Genomic DNA, 17969 nt, shown 5'->3' with positions numbered 1-17969 from the left:
AGAGGATAAGTACGCTGAAAAAGGTCACATAGTTTATAAGTAGAAGTGCTGGGATTTGAAGAAGATAGTCTGGCCCTAAGGCTTCCCCTGCACAGAGTTTCCCTGCCTCCTAGAGGGGACTTCTGCCTGGAGCTGGCTGAGGAATTCCCATGTTTTTGTGTTTCTTTCAGAAATGCATTCCTGCACAGTACTCAAAGTAGATTTTTTCCAAGGACGTCCTGTATGAAGAATTTAAAAACCCAGAATCTTTTCAGATTATACATTTAGTTTTTGGTGATTCATTAAAGTCTTTACTGTTATGATGGTTTTGTGTCTAGATCTTTTAGCTGAATTTGCTTCAGAAAAGCTACAGTCTGGGTGCTGCCAAGTTCCAGATCCTTGGCTGCAATGTGTGTACAAAGGAAAGTTTCATGGTGAGACTGGTTGGTGAGCCTTTGGATTACTGCTCTCACTCTGTGGAAGGTATTATCATCTGTATCTGCTTTAAATAGGGGCACCTGGGTGGCTCAGTCAGTTGAGTGTCTGACTCTTGATGTTAGTCATGATCTCTTGGTTGTGGGATGGAGCCCCAAGTAGGGTTCCAAGCTCAGCAAGGAGTCTGCTTGTCCCTCTCCCTCTGCTCCTCCCCCTCCACCCCCTGCTTGCTCTCTCTCTCAAATTAAATAAATAATTAAATAAAATCTTACAAAGAAAGAAAGAAAGTTATATCCATATAGGAACAGATTGTCTACATTCCTCCCTGTACTTCTTCTTTCTCTTCCCTTAGGATGAGACTCTGGGAGTTCTGTACACCACCACCAGTGTACAGCAATATACCATGTGAGCAGATGTTTGCTGTTGTAGTATCGCAGTAAAATGTAATAGGATTGACTTCACTACCATCAATTTCAGCTGTGAAAATCACATTCCTTAATATTTTTTCTCCTTAACACAAAGGGTATCATAAGATAAAAGTAGGCTACAGGATTCATCTCTTCTCTCCTTCTAGAGAAAACGGATGCCATACCCTATTAAATAGCATTTGTCCCCTCCTTGCTCCTAGAATTTCTTTTTCACCTTTCCAACATCAGTGCTGGATTACCCAGACGGCTCACTGGGTACCAGCAAATCAGGGCACCTTCTCTCCGAAGGAAAAAGAAATTAAGATATTTGATGTTTTTCTAAAGATAGAAGTCTTCTGCATCCAATTCCCATGTGTGGGTTTTCCTTCCATACATCCAACCAATTCTCTTGCATCAGTCGGTAAAGTGTCCGACTCTTGGGTTCAGCCCAGGTTGTGATATCAGGGTCATGTGATCGAGCCCCATGTCGGGCTCTGTGCTGCTTCATATTCTCTCTCCCTCTCCCTCCACCCCTCTTTCTCTCTCTAAAATAAATAAATTAATTTTAAAAATATTTTAAAAAGTAAAAGAGAAACAATAGCTCCAATCTCATCGTTTCTCTGAAATATGCCTTCAGTCACTCCCTGATGCCTAGAGCAAACTTGATCTTGGGTCAGAATCACTGGAGAGCTCAATAAAACACAGAATGCTAAGATCCATGCCCCACCCCCTACCCCCACCAGTTTCTAACCCTGTAGATGTGAGATTGGGCCCAGAATTTGCATTTCTGATAAATTCCTGGTGATGCTGATGCTGGTGGTCTGGGCACCACATTTTCAGGACCACAGGTCTGGAACATAAAGTTCAAATGACACACAGTATGGCCATTAGGCATTTCTCATTCTATTTCACTCACCTCGTGTCCCTTCCTCTCCACCAAGCCCCTACAGTCCACTCACACCAGATTACCAGTTTCTTCTGGCCTTTGCTCTACCTGTCCTTTCTAGACTACCCCTCTGCCTCGTTCTCCGCTTAGAAACGTCCTACTCTTCATTCTAGGTCTCACTGGAATGTCACTACTATGGAAAATTTCCTTCAATATTGTCTTCAGATTTTGAATCCCTTATTTCCTTGTGTTCCTAATACTTATACATACCTTTAATAATGCAGGTGTGATATCAAAATCCACCACCTTGAGACTGCATAAGCTCCATGCTATGCCCTGATTGCTGGTTGAGTTCTGCCCTGGAAAGTACCAGCAAGAGATAGGAAGGTAGGGGGTGCTAGTGGGAACTTATGTGGGAAACCTACTTCCCTTGCTGTCTCCAAAAAGCAGCCATGGCTCCCCTGGAATGGCTCTCTCCTATGGGTAAATGGCTCTTACCAGGTTTGAAGCCACCGCCTACGCCCCTCTGGTCAATTTAGTAGTCTAACCTTTAGCACCTTTAAGCCACGTGATTAACTAAAACTTCTTTTGTGTGTCTATAGATGATGCATTGTTTCCTATAAAGACTTGGAACTAAATCCTCTTGCACAACCTCCTGTGCCTGCCACCCCCCATACACAGCTTTGGAACACCTTGATAATGTCTGTAGTTGCCACCATTGAGTCTGCATGCAATCAAGCAGTGCTACAAACCACTTTGCTTCCCTTTCTACTCATTAACTGCCCGAAATTTTCTTAATAAAGAAACCTCTAAGTTGATTTTTGGGCGAGAGTCAGCCTTCTCCCCAGGAGGCCTCTTGAATAAAGCTCATACTCCTTTCCAACCGCTGAACTTGCCCTCAGATAAAATGTTCAGTACATACTCTTTCCTTTCCCCTTTAGTCTAGAAGGGAAAGGAAGGGGAGGGGATAGGGGAGGGGAAAGAGGAGGGGGAAGGGGAGGAGAAAGGGGAGGGGGAAGGAGAGGGGAAAGGGGTGGGGGAAAGGGAGGGGAAAGGGAGAAAGGGAAGTGAGAAGGGGAGGGGGAAGGGGAGGGGGGCTGTTTCACTATTTCTCCCAGGTTTCTCTTAGCCCTTTGCCTCCATTTACAAAGGTAATTCTTTTATTAAACTCTCATCAGTTACCCACGTTGAGTATACAGGTTGCCCAAACTACTTTTCAAAAGTTCGCCTTTATTGCCACTTTGCTTTTATGCCAAACCTCTGTTAGTACCTGTTTTCATTTAGGGAAAGAAACCCAAAGAGTATTTCAGACTTTGCGTCATTTAATCCCCATGATAATATGAGGTAGCTATGCCTACTGACAGATTTAATTGACTGGGGTTACACACCTGAAGACTCTCAGAGCCCAGAATTTGGACACAAAATTTGACAGTAATGTCTGTCTCAAATGGATGAGATAATCTTTTTTTTTTTCTCTTTTAAGATTTTTTTGACACAGAGACAGAGGGAGAGAGAGAACAGGAGCAGGGGGAGTGAAAGAGGGAGAAGCAGGCTTTCCCCTGAGCAGATGATGCAGGACTCAATCCCAGGACCCTGGGACCCTGACCTGAGCTGAAGGCTGAAACTTCTGAGCCATCCAGGAGCCCCTGGGTGATAGAATCTTGGGCAGCTGTTTTTGAAGTCTGAAAACCTAACCTAGGGAACAGTGATTTGCAGAGAAAAGAAAGTGAAAGGAAAGGCACAGACCAGTTGGGTGGGGCTGAGGCCCCTTGAGTGGAGGAGTGGAGCTGGGGAGGACTACACCCTGCTCCCCTGGGCCCAGATGCAGGAAGCCTGACACCCCACACTCGAAGAACTTGCTCAGGAACTGGTGGCTGTGTCACTGTGTACAGAGCCTAGGAGATCCGGAGGCCTAGAGCGTGAGGTCCGCCTCAACTGGCAGCATGTCCGGCTGGCTGGTGTTCTTGGTTAGAGAAATGGTGAGCAGCGCCATGGGTGGGAGTGCGGAGGGCGGCGTGGGACACTGCAGGACTGGGCTGGGGGAGACCCCACAGCCCTCTAACCCCCTGTCCCTGGGAAGGAGCTTACCACCCTGACTTGTCCAGGTAGAGAGTAGAGTGCAGGGCATCATTTTCCATGGAATCTTTGGTCTCTTTCCCCTTCACTTTTAAAAGTTCCTCATACATTAGGGATAGTCATCTTTTATCTGTGATATATGTTATGGCTATTTCCTTTCAGTTTGTCATTTGTCTTCTGAGTTTGCTTATGGTGGCTTTTTCTCCCATACAAACAGTTTTTATTTTTATGGTAAAAACTTTTTAAAAAGATTTTATTCATTAATTTGAGAGAGAAAGAGAAAGCATGAGGGAGGCAGGGGCAGAGGGAGAGAGAGAAGCAGACTTCTGGCTGAGCAGGGAGGCTCAGTCTCAGGACCCTGAGATCACATGTCCTAATGCTTAACCCACTGAGTCACCCAGGTGTGCCCCATTTTTTTTTTTTTTTAGTAAAATTTACCAATATTTTATTTTATTGCATTTGGAATTTTGGTCATATTTTAATAACTTTCCCCATCACCTGGGTTATGGTCACCCATTTTATTTGTAATGGTTTATTTTTCACATTTAGATCTTTGATGCATTTGAAATTTATTTTTGTTTATGATTTGAAGCATGGATCAAATTTTATCTTTTTTCCAAATGGGTTTCCAGTTGTCACAACACTGTTTATTAAAAAGATTAGCACTTTCCAAGATACCACCTTTATCACTTACTAGATTTTTATATATATATAATTTGACTTTTTCTGGAACTTATGTTCTATTGACATGTTTATTCATCTGTTGCAGAGGCTTTATTATATATTCTAATGTCCGGGCTAGTTCCCCTAAGAGCTCTTCCTTCCTGCTGTTTTCCTAGCTATTCTTGTCTGCTTATCTTTCCTTATGAACTTTGGGACTGACTTCTGATTTATGATCAATGGCATAAAAAGCTCACTGAGGTTTATATTGGATTTGCATTAAATTTATAAATTATAGATAGCTGACATCTTGAGATGGTGTTGAGATGTTCTAACCAAGAACAAAGGATGTCATTTCTTTTTTTTTAAATTTTTAAATATTTCTTTATTTGTCAGAGAGAGAGGGAGAGAACACAAGCAGGGAGTGTGGCAGGCAGAGGGAGAAGCAGGCTCCCCACTGAGCAAGGAGCCTGATACTGGACATGATCCCAGGAAGGGACCATGACCTGGGCCAAAGGCAGATGCTTAACCAATTGAGCCACCCAGGCATCCCAAGGATGTCATTTCTTTGTTCAGGTTTACTTCTGTGTCTTTAAGGAGTGTTTATAGAGGTCTTTCCAAAGTAGTGGAGGAGTAGGAGACCTTAGTTTTCATCTGGTTCCAGTAATTCAGCTAGATAGCTATCAAATCATTCCAAATACCTGTGAACTCAATTGCTGATCCAAGAAAAGAATTGCTATAATTCTACAAATAGAAAAACAATAACTTTCTGCAAGGTAGAAGTGCAGAGAAGTGAATTTCAGGCAGTATATCAGAAGATAGACCTTGGGGGGCAAGAGCCTCCATAAGGTGGCTACCAGCAAGTGATATAGGAGTGGAGCACAAAATTGGAACTTTAAGCAGTCTGCTCTGGTGAGGGACATCCCTGTCTTCAAACTACTCAGGGGGCAAAGCAGGTGTAATCCTGGGTGGGACAATGGGTCGCAGGATCCCTGAGGTCACAGAAAGACCCAGGGTGCCCGAGGATGACATAGCTTCCAGGTACTGGCACAGGAAAGCCAGCTACTAACAGTGAGCCCAGGAGTGGAGCTCTCAGCTTGGGGTTTCCATAATCTGCAAACCATGACACAGTCTAGCAACCGATTTCTAAGCAGGGGCCCAGAAAGTGGCAGAACCACAGTGAGATGCTGCCCCCCCCCCCCCAACCCAGCAGCATCGTGGGGCAAGCCACAGGAGAGGGTTTAAGGACTCAAAGCGGGGTCACGTGCCTGAGATAGAAACATTCTGTTATAGGCTGGGTGAGCATGGAGTGCAGCTGGAGACCAAGGAGACAGGATTGAGTGACTGCTTTTCTCTGAAGGCTCACTGAGGAGTGGGACCCTGAGCTCTTGGCTCTGGAACTGGAGATTGGGAGGCTGCCATTTTCGTTCTCATCCTCCAAAGCTGGCAGAAAGCCTTCAGGGAACAAAACCCCTGCATCGACCAAATGGGAGCGAATAACTTAACCTGGCCATGGCAAGGACGGTACAATTCCACCCAGGGCAAAGGACATAAGATTCAGTACAACAGTCAAAGATCAGGAGAACTTCTAGCTAAGACCAAGTTTACCAATTACACAGAATTGCAAAACTCCAGCACTAGGGGAAAATAGTATATAAAATTAATGTTTTTTTTCCCCCTCATGATTCTTTAGTCTTTACATTTTAATTTTTTTCTCTTTCCTTTTCAAATGATTTCTTATTTTATCAGCTTTTTAAAAAAAGTTTTTAGGGGCGCCTGGGTGGCTCAGTGGGTTAAGCCGCTGCCTTCGGCTCAGGTCGTGATCTCAGAGTCCTGGGATCGAGCCCCGCATCGGGCTCTCTGCTCAGCGGGGAGCCTGCTTCCTCCTCTCTCTCTGCCTGCCTCTCTGCCTGCTTGTGATCTCTCTGTCAAATAAATAAATAAAATCTTTAAAAAAAAAAAGTTTTAAAATTTTCATCTTGACAGTTATATTCTATCCTTTCATTATATTTAATTTTATTTATTTGTATATAGAGATAGATTTTTCTTTACAATTTTGGGATGTAGTTTCTTTCTTTCTTTCTTTCTTTTTTTTTTTTTTTTTGAAGTACAAGAGATAATTTTTTTTAACTGTGGTAAAATATATATAACATAAAAGTTACCATTTTAACCTTTTCTAAATGTATAGTTGTATGGCATTAAGTGCATTCACAGTGATATGCAACCATCACCATCATCATCTCCAGAACTTCATCTTCCCCATCTGAAGTTTGGAAAGTACTCTAATTCCTAAACACTAACTTCATATTCTCCCCACCCCCCCAAGCCCCTGGCAACCATCATTTTACTTTCTGACTCTATGAATTCGACTACTCTAGGTATCTCATATAGATGGAATCGTACAATATACAGTTCTTCTGTGATCGAGTTATTTCACTTGGCTTCATGTCTCCAAGATGCATTCATGTTGTAACATGTGTTAGGATTTCTTTCCTTTTTAAGGCTGGGTAATATGAAAGTTTTCCATTTTGGCGAAGTCCAATATTCCTTTTTTTTTTTTTTCTTTTGTCACTTGTATGTTTGGTTTCATAAATAAAAAACTATTGCCTAATCTAAGGTTACACATGTAGTGTCTTCTAACAAAGACACCAAAATAAATCCAGGATATAATGTATTGCTCTATTCTTTTCACCTGTCCTATTATATCCTCTCTCTCTCTATTTTTTAAAAATTTTCATTTAATTTTTTTCAGTTTCAGGTCTCTTCTGATTTATTTAGTGTATATTTCTGTGGGCTCATTGTTGTCATTTTAGTATTTTGTTCTCCTGTTCATCTGTTCTCTGGATAGAATGAGAAGACAGAAAAACTCACCTCAAAAAAGAGAAAAGAGACCAAAAGGCAGTACTGACTGCCAGAGACCTAATCAGTTTGGATATAAGTCAGTTGTCAGAATTAGACTTCAGAATAATGATTATAAAGATACTAGCTGGGCTTGAAAAAAGCATAGAAGACACTAGAGGATCTCTTTCTGGAAAAATAAGAGAACTAAAATCTGATCAAGTTGAAATTGAAAAGGCTATTAATGCAATGCAATAAAAAAATGGAGGCTTTAACTGCTAGGATAAATGCAGCAGAAGAGAGATTTAGTGATATAGAAGACCAAACAGATGGAGAATAAAGAAGCTGAGGAAAAGAGAGATAACTACTTGATCACAGGGGGAGAATTCGAGAGATAAGTGATACTGTAAAGTGAAACAATATTAGAATAATTGGGATCCTGGAAGAAGAGGAGAGAGAGGGGTGGGGCAGAAGGTATACTGGAGCAAATTATAGCTGAGAACTTTCCTAATCTGGGGAAGGGAACAGGCATTCAAGTCCAGGAGGCACAGAGAACCACCCTCAAAATCAATAAAAATAGTCTACACCTTGACATATAATAATGAAGCTTGCAAATCTCAGAGACAGAGAAAATCCTGACAGCAGCTCTGGACAAGAGATCTTTGACCTACAAGGGTAGAAACATTAGACTATTCACAGAGACCTGGGAGGCCAGAAAGGAGTAGCATGATATACTCAGGGAGCTAAATGAAAAAAATATGCACCCAAGAGTACTTTATCCAGCAAGGCTGTCATTCAGAATAGGAGAGATAAAAAGGTTCCAGGACAAGCAGAAATTAAAAGAATTTGTGATCACTAAACCAGCCCTGCAAGAAATATTAAAGGGGATCCTTTAAGTGAAGAGATAGCCCAGAAGTAACACAGACCAGAAAGAAACAGAAACAATACACAGAAACAGTGACTTCACAGGTAATACAATGGCACTACATTCATATTTTCAACAGTTACTCTGAATGTAAATGGGCTGAATGCCCCAATCAAAAGACACAGAGTATCTGATTGGACAAAAAACAAAACAAAACAAGACCCATTGATATGCTGTCTGCAAGAGACTCATTTTATTTATTTATTCTTTTAAAGATTTTATTTATTTATTTGTCAGAGAGAGAGCACAAACAGAGGGAGCAGCAGGCAGAAAGAAAAGCAGCCTCCCCACTGAGCAAGGAGCCCAATGCAGGACTTGATCCCAGCACCCTGGGATCATGATCTGATCAAAAGGCAGACGCCCAACCTACTGAGCCACCCAGGCATCCCAAGAGACTCATTTTAGATCCAAGGACACCCCCAGATTTAAAGTGAGGTGGTGGATACCATTTATCATGCTAATGGACATCAAAAGAAAGTTGGGTAGCAATCCTTATATCAGACAAATTAGATTTTTAAACCAAAGATTGTATTAAGAGATGAGGAAGGACACTATATCATAATTAAAGGGTCTATCCAACAAGACGATCTAACAATTGTAAATACTTATACACTTAACATGGGAGCAGCCAATTATATAAACCAATTAATAACAAAATTGAAGAAACTGGATGATGGACATTAAGGAGGGCATGTGATGTAATAAACTCTGAATTATATAAGACTGATGAATCACTGACCACTACCTCTGATACTAATAATACACTATATGTTAACTAATTGAATTCAAATTAAAAAAATGTTTAACGTTTTCTTATATAGAGTATTTCTTGTTAAGTTTGTTTCTAAATATTTTATTCATTTATTTATTTTGCTATTTTACATGAGGTTTTTCATTCACTGTATCTTCTGTGTATATGAATGCTATTGACTTCCTTTCATTTAAAAATTTAAGGTATAATTTACATACAGCAAATTCATACTTCATAGTGTACAGTTCTTTGAGTTTTTGACAAATGCATACAATCATGGAATAATCACAAGATATAAGATATACAAAGATATAAAGGTATAAAAAAGAGTTTCATCACTCCCCAAATTCCCACTGGTTCCTTTGTAATCAACTTCTGCACTCAAGGTGAGTCCCTGGCAAATAGTGGTCAGATTTTGGTCCCTATAGACCATGCCACAAGTGGTCTTTTGAACCTTGCTGCTTTCACTTAGCATAATGCAATTGAGTTTCATCCATGTCGTTGGACCTATTGCTAATTTGCTATTGCTTTCTAATTTAATTCCACAGTGGAAATCAAGAGATGGACACTTAACTCACTGAGCCACTCAGGTGTCCTTACTTTTGGAGTGTTTAAAGTTAACATTTTTAACCTATCGGGGGCTAATATACTGCGGTTAGGTGTTGATTGTGAAGTATGAATTTATATCTAATTTTATTTTCTTCATAATGAAAACTAACATTCTGAACAATATTTATTAAATTATGATTCATCTCTTCACTTTCTTATTCCTCTTAATACTTATGTTAAGCTTTTTGATACATTAAGGTTTATATCTGGAATTTCTATTTTACTTCTTGTCATATCATTTATTTTTAATTTAGAACTACTTAGCTTTATAATTACTACTTAAAATTTTTTTTTAATTGAGTGGAGGATATAGAAAATTCCCATATACCACCTGCCGCCCCCCCAACTCCCCCATTATCAACATCTCACACAAGAGTGGTACATTTGTTGTAATTGGTGAATCTACATTTACCCATTATTATCACTTAAAGTTCCTAGTTTACATTAGCATTGACTCTTGCTGTTGTACATTCTTTGAGTTTTGACAAATGTTTAATAGCATATATCCACCATTACAGTATCATACAAAATAGTTTCACTACCATAGAAATCCTCTGTGCTCTGCTGTTTATCCTTCCCACTCCTCTAATCCCTGGCACCCACTGATCTTTTTACTGTCTCCATAGTTTTGCCTTTTCCAAAAGATTATATAGTTGGAATCATATGTTAGCCTTTTTAGGTTGGTTTGTTTTACTTAGTAATGCATATTTAAGTTTCCACCATGTTTTTTCATGGCTTGAGAGCTCATTTATTTTTAGTGCTGAATAATATTCCATTGTCTGAATATACCGAGGTTTATTTATCCATTTGCCTATTGTAGAACATCTTAGTTCCCTCCAAGTTTTGGCAATTATGAATAAAACTGCTATAATCATCCATTTGTAGGTTTTTATGTAGACATAATTTTTTTAAAAGATTTTATTTATTTATTTATTTGACAGAGCAAGAGAGCACAAGTGGGGGAGCAGCAGGCAGAGGGAGAGGGAGAAGCAGACTCCTTGCTGAGCAAGGAGCCGGATGTGGGGCTCCATGCAGGGCTCCATGCAGGGGTTCATGAGGGGATCAATCCCAGGACTCTGGGATCATGACCTGAGCCAAAGGCTGACACTTAGCCAACTGAGCCACCCAGGCACCCCTGTAGACATAAATTTTTAACTCTTCTGGGTAACTACCAGCAGCATGATTGCTGGATTGTGTGGGAAGAATATGCATAGTTTTGTAAGAAACTATCAAACTGTCTTGCAAAGTGAATACCATTTTCATTCCCACCAGCTACGTATGAGAGTTCCTATTGCTCCACATCCTTTGCCTGCATTTGGTATTATCACCATTCCACTAGGTGTGTAGTAATATCTCATTGTTTTCCTAATTTGCATTTCCCCAGTGACATATAATGTTAAGCATCTTTTCATATGCTTATTTGCCATCTGTCTATCTTCTTTGGTGAAGCATCTATTGAGTGATGGGGTCCATGATCAAAGGAGTGAGACTGATACAAAGCAAAGGTCAAACAAAGCTTTATTTCACGCCAGCACGGAGAATCAAACTGACTGGCTGGGGCCATCTCTTAGGGAGAGAGCGACCACCCCCAGCTTCACAGACTAGCTTTTATTGAGCAAAGGCCATGTGGTTGAGCCTGGCCAATGAGATTATCTCCACCTGGCCTGACTCGTCCTTGCATTCTGGGCTCTGTTATCTCTACCTGACCTGACACGTCCTTGTATTTGGGCTCTGTTATCAGGGACTGGTCGACCATATTGGTCGACCAACTTGCTTTTAAGTAAGTTCCTCTCGGGGATGGGGGGCAAGGTCAGTTTAAGTTTTACTGCACAAACAACAAAATGGCTGTTTAACTGAGATGGAGTCACTCTGGCTAAGTAGGTCACTACATTGAGGTCTTTTGCCCGGTTTAAAATTAGGTTGTTTTCTTATTGTTGAATCCCAAAGGTCCTTTATATTTTGGGTAACAGTTTTTTATTAGTTATGTCTTTTGCAAATATTTTCTTCCAATCTGTGGAAAACGCATTTTAAGGTGTAGCATGCCGAGTCCCTCATCATTTCATTTGGTATTGTCTTGTTTTTTAAAACACAGTTTGCTTTCATTTTGTCAAATTTTATAAATTACCACTTAACTGGACTTGAATTAAGGGATTTTATATATTATAATCTGTAATTTGCAGAGTATTATCATTTGTAATATATTTATGCAAGGCCAGAGACTATTGAGACTATTTTTGCCATTAATATGTAGATATTCTCTTAACGTGATCTCATATATCTTTATCTATATTTTCTCTAAGAATTAATTTATTGATTCTTTTTTTTTTAAGATTTTTATTTATTTATTTGTCAAAGAGAGAGGAGCTAGAGTGAGCACAGGCAGACAGAGGGGCAGGCAGAGGCAGAGGGAGAAGCAGGCTCCCTGCCAAGCAAGGAGCCCGATGTGGAACTCGATCCCAGGACAGTGGGATCATGACCTGAACTGAAGGCAGCTGCTCAACCAACTGAGCCACCCAGGCGTCCCTGATTCTTATTTTTTAAAAAAGATTTTATTTATTTATTTGACAGAGAGAGAGATCACAAGGAGGCAGAGAGGCAGGGAGAGAAGGGGAAGCAGGCTCCCCACTGAGCAGAGAGTCTGATATGGGGCTCAATCCCAGGACCCTGAGATCATGACCCGAGCCGAAGGCAGAGGCTTAACCCACAGAGCCATCCAGGCGCCCCGATTCTTATTTTTAAATAACAGTTTTGTTGAGATATAACTTACATGCCACAAAATTCACTCTTTAAAAGTGTACAATTCAGTGGGTTTTCGTATATTCAGTGTTCACCACTGTCTATTTTTAGAAATTTTCATCACCCCAAAGAAACTCCAAGTGCATTTGCAGTCACTCCCCTTTCCCTCCTCCCCACAGACCAGTAACCACTAATATACTTCAGTCTTTGTGAATCTATGTATTTTGGACATTTCAGATAAATAAGATCATTTAGTATGTGGTCTTTTGCCACTGACTTCTTTCACTTAGCAGGTTTTCAGGGTTCATTAATGTTGCTGAATATATCAAAACTTTGTTAGTTTTTATGGCCAAATAATATGCCATTGTACAGATATACCATTTTTTATTTATCCATTCATCAATTGATGGACATTTCGTTATTTCCACCTTTTGACTATTGTGAATAATGCTGCTGTGAACATTTGTTGTCTCAGTCAACTTGGATTGCTGGAACAAATACCATAGACTTGGTGGCTTAAACAGCACTGATTTCCCATAGTCTGGAGGCTGGAAGTCTGAGGTCAGGAAGTCAGCATGATAGAGTTCTTGGTAAGGACCCTCTTCCTGATTTGCAGATGACCCCTCTTGTTATTTTCTCAGATGGCAGAAAGGGAGCTCTAGTCGTTTCCTCTTCTTATAAGGACACTAGTCCTTTCATGGGGGTTCCACTTTCATGATATCATCTAAACCTAATCACTTCCCATCTGACCCCATCTCCAAATACCATCAATCACATTGAGGATTAGGATTTAAAACCTGAATTTGGGGGACACACAAACATTCTGTCCATAGCATTTGTGAAATAGTTTTTATGTGGACATATGTTTCACCTCTATGGTATATTCCTGTCTGAGTGTAGAACATCTGGATTATATGGTAACTCCATTGCAAAAGTGTTTTCCTAAGTGGTTGTACCATTTTCTATTCCAGCAAGGTATGAGGTTTCCAGTTTCTTCACATCCTTGTCAACACTTGTTATTGTCCATCTTTTAAAATTTTAATTATTCCAGTACATGTGAAGTGTTAGCTCATTGTGGTTTTGATTTGCATTTTCTTAATGATGAATGGTGTTCAACATTTTGTTATGTCCTTATTGACCATGTGTATTTCATCCTTGGAGAGGTGTCTATTCAAATCCTTTGCCTATTTTAAAATTGGATTATTTGGGTTTTTTATTGTTGAGTTTTAAGTGTTCTTTATTTAGATTACATGTCCTTTATCAACTATGCTTTGCAAATCCTCTCTCCCTTTCTGTGAGTTGTCTTTTCACTTTCTTGATGGTGTTGATGATTTAAAAAATTTTTCACAATATGTGACTATGGTATTTGTAAAGAAAGTTTTTGTTATCTTTTCCATTTTTATATTTATTCTCATTTCTTTTCACCACCTTATTTTGATGACTAGGAAGTATTCTGAGAAATATATCAAATAGGAGTGGTAACAGAGCACATTTTTAGTTTTTGTTTTATTTCCTCTACTTCTAAGGAGAGTGGCTGTCCTGTTTCCTTTTTTTAAAAATTGTGTTATGTTAGTCACCATAAAATACATCATTAGTTTTTGATGCAGTGTTTCAAGATTCATTGTTTATGTACAACATCCAGTGCTGCATGCAATATGTGTCCTCCTTAATACCCACCACCAGGCTCACCCATCCCCCACCCCCTCCCTTCCAAAATCCTCAGTTTGTTTCTCAGAGTCCACAGTCACTCACGGTTCATCTCCCCCTCCGATTTCCCCCAATTCACTTTTCCTTTCCTTCTCCTTATGTTCTCCATGTTATTCCTTATGTTCCACAAGTAAGTGAAACCATATGAGAATTTACTTTCTTTGCTTGACTTATTTCACTCAGCATAATCCCCTCCAGTCGGCAGGAAGCAACAAATGTTGGAGAGGATGTGGAGGAAGGGGAACCCTCTTACACTGTTGGTGGGAATGCAAATTGGTGCAGCCACTTTGGAAAACAGTGTGGCAATTCCTCAGAATTAAAAATAGAGCTACCCTATGACCCTGCAGTTGCACTACTGGGTATTTACCGCAAAGACTGTCCTGTTTCTTCACTGTGAATACTATTAATTTCTGAGTTCAGAGTAAGTCTCTTTATCATACTAAAATTTCCTTTATTTCTCTTTCAAGGGTTAAAAACAATGAAAAATGGAAGTAATAATCTCTGTTCTCCTCATAAATAGCTACCCCATACCCAATCTTCTTTATGACCATGCAACATTTTTATTTTGGTTATCTGTAGATTGCCCTTTCGTTATGCAGTAACAGAAACTTCTTTCTTTTCAGTGATGATTGTAGCACTAGTAGTTTATGTCAGTGGATGAGCGTCATCATTTATTGTCATGGTTGTTATTTTTTTTCCCTGTGATTTGGTGAGTAAAACTGATTTTACAAAGAATAAGGTATTACTTAATGCAATAATTTAGCCAGAATTACTATTTTCTTTCTTTCTTTTTTCTTTCTTTCTTTCTTTCTTCCTTCCTTCTTTCCTTCCTTCCTTCTTTCCTTCCCTTCTCCTTCCTTCCTTTCTTCCTTCCTTCCTTCCTTCCTTCCTTCCTTCCTTCTGCAATGAGTGAAATCTATTTTCTTCCAAAGCATTGAAAACATCAGAAAGTAAGATACAGGCCAAATCCTTTCAAATCTCAAATCAGATGTAAAACTAACATCTTAAATGTTTCTGTCTCTCTAAAAATTGCTAAGTTGGAAGACCTCATGCAAAAGTAATGCTTTTCAGAAGAGTGGATAAAACGAATGAATTGAAAGTGGATGAAACAGATGAATTTTCAAAAGACCATTCACGAGCCTCCCTTTTGGTTGCATTTCACAATATCCAAGACACCATGATGGAGAATGTGCTCTCTGTGCTTATGGAGTTGATTAGTGGCCTGTCAGAAGCCAATGGTTACTTCAGTGTGGAAGTAATACCCAATATTAAAGTTGCTGTCATGACTTTTCTCAAAAATACTGGTAAGGCAGACAATATCTTTTAACCTTTCATTGCAAATCGTGGTTGTATCCTATTTTGAGATTCCAGGCATCCCACAATGGGTTTTGTTTAAAAGTTGTGCTCTTTCTAACTCCCAGTAAGATGATTGCAAGGGATAACATATTATCACTTCTGATACTACCCATAACTAGCATTCATCAGGTGCCTTGCTCTATGCTAAGCACTGTGCTAAGCTTTTACTTAGTTCACTCTCAAAACATATAGCACTATGAGAAAGATACATTATTATTTCCATTTTATAGATGAAGAAGTCTAGGTTTTGAGAAAATTAAATGACTTGTTTTTAGGCACAAAGCTAGTAAGTATTTGAATCAGAATTCCAATTAGACATTCTGACTTCTGACTTCTGGTTTCTTTCTTTCTTTTTTTTTTTTAAAGATTTTATTTATTTATTTGACAGAGAGAAATCACAAGTAGGCAGAGAGGCAGGCAGAGAGAGAGGAGGAAGCAGGCTCCCTGCTGAGCAGAAAGCCCGACGTGGGGCTCGAACCCAGGACCTGGGATCATGACCTGAGCCTAAGGCAGCGGCTTAACCCACTGAGCCACCCAGGCGCCCCTGACTTCTGGTTTCTTAACCACTGTGAATATACCCTCAAATTTCCCATGAACTTAATAGTTATAGGAATTTATTTTTATGATAATGACATGTCCAAATAGAGACCAAGCTATGGTAAAGTAAGAGCGGGAGAAGGAAATTAGATTTAGGAAACAATATTGTATTATAATCATCATCATTATTATTATCAGCTTACAAAGTGGTTGCACATACTTTATTTCATTTAGAATGGTAACTGTCGATCCATGTTCCCAAAATGGTCTTAAATGGAGGCCACTGTTAATGATAGCTATGTACTCATGCACTCACAGTAAGCAATGTGGGATAGGTTGAGGTTGACACTGAAATTTAACTTTATATAGAAATTTAGTATCTAAATTTTAATTCTTAGTTATAGCCTCTAAATCAAATTACACTTCAAAATCTGTTTTCTTTTTTTGCTATGAAATGAAATTATAGTACCAATAAACTGATTTTTATTTGTAGGTGTCAGGACATCTGTTAATGCTTGTGTTGGACACAATAGAGTTCAGCAATTTGAGATTTTCCCAAGGCTTCTGGAACTGACAAGAACCATTAGGGTTGAAAATCTGCCACCTCATATTAATAATAGTTAATAACAATTTTCTTTGAAAACTCCACAAATGGAGGAGAAGGAGTAACCAATGTGCAGCTTTTCCCAGAGAAGAGTTCAGCCCTGGTTGAGTTTTCTGACTACAAAGGTAATCAATTTCTCTTCTTTCTTGATGTTTACAGTTATTATTACCCATTTCATAGACAAATGAAGTCAGATTAGAGGCCACACAAGCGCTTAGGAAATCCATCAAAGACACCCATTCTTACTGGAATTAACTCAGGCTTTGAACAGTTCTCTGTGAAGACCAAGCCGAAAGAATTGTTTTTTGTGCAGTAACAAAAAAACAGACAGCAAAACTTCTCTTGACCTCAATTTCTTGGTAGTTAGCTGCTTCTTTTCTTTGTTTCCCTTTGCAGGAAAATTTCTCAATTGAATTTGTCATTACTCATCCCCATTTCCTCCCCTCTTATTCTTTCTTAAATCCATTCTAAAAAAGGCTTTTACTCCATCATTCCACCAAAATTATTCTTGCCAGTGACAAGAATCATTTATTGCTAAACTCACTAGCCACTTAGCAGTCCTCATTTTACTTGATCTCTTAGTAGCGTTCGACTTAATATTCAATGGCTCCTTCCAAATGCATTTTCTCCACTTGCTGCTAGGATGCCACACTTTGGGTTTTTTGTTTTTGTTTTTGCTTTTGTTTTTGTACCTCTGTAGCTGCTCATTCTCATTCTTTTTTTTTTTAATATTTTATTTTATTTATTTGATAGAGAGAGGGCGAGCACGTGCACGCACGCATAAGCAGGAGGGGCAGCAGGCAGAGGAGAGGACAAGCAGGCTCTCTGAAGAGCAGGGAGCCTGATGAGGGATTCCATCCCAGGACCCTGGGATCGTGACCAGAGCAGATGCTTTACTGACTAAGCCACCCAGGTGCTCCTCATTCTCATTTTTTCCTCATTTACCTTCTTTTCTTCAGCTCTGAAGGTAGAGCTCACTTCCTTTCTTCTTTTTGTCTTCACTCAGTTCCTGGGAGGTTTAATGGCTTTAAATACTGTCTATATATCCATGACTCCCAGTTCATATCTGCAGTCAATACTCTCTCATGAACTCCAATGTCTACACTCACCGCATACTAGACTTCTTCACCTGGTTGTCTAAAAGTATATGATACAAATATAACATGTCCAAGACAAAACTCCCCATCCTCCTCACTCTATGCGACCAACCTACATTATCCACAGGCTTCCCGATTTCAGTTGATAGCAACTTCATCCTAGTTGCTCAGACCAAAACCTGGGAGTCTCTCATATTCCATTCCCAGTTCTTTAGGAAACCCTGTTCACTTTACTTTTGAGATGTATTCAGAATCTGATCACTCCTCAAGGAAGACAATAAGAATTTAGAAAATTAAAAGAACCATTTTAAAGGTAGTAACAATCTCCCAAAGAACTTAAGCCACAAAACAGTTTATATTTTAGAT

The 17969-nt window shown here is 39.5% G+C and overlaps 1 protein-coding gene across 2 annotated transcripts in view; it reads left to right on the top strand.

The window, feature by feature from the left end:
- The first annotated feature begins 3443 nt into the window (after positions 1–3443).
- LOC125103429 (protein mono-ADP-ribosyltransferase PARP14-like) overlaps positions 3444–17969 on the top strand; it is a 128002-nt gene continuing 113476 nt past the window's right edge. Inside the window, exons 1-3 of one of the 2 annotated variants that reach the window (XM_047735283.1) lie at positions 3444–3686; positions 15182–15313; positions 16396–16631. In XM_047735283.1, the coding sequence (XP_047591239.1) occupies positions 16575–16631 (57 nt within the window). In that variant the 5' untranslated portion in view covers positions 3444–3686; positions 15182–15313; positions 16396–16574. The remainder of the gene's footprint in view (positions 3687–15181; positions 15314–16395; positions 16632–17969) is intronic. The other variant, XM_047735284.1, reaches the window with a different exon arrangement.

The sequence above is a fragment of the Lutra lutra genome, chromosome 1, assembly GCF_902655055.1.
Source record: "Lutra lutra chromosome 1, mLutLut1.2, whole genome shotgun sequence".
Lineage (NCBI taxonomy): Eukaryota > Metazoa > Chordata > Mammalia > Carnivora > Mustelidae > Lutra > Lutra lutra.
This window is presented reverse-complemented; position numbering and strand designations above follow the sequence as displayed.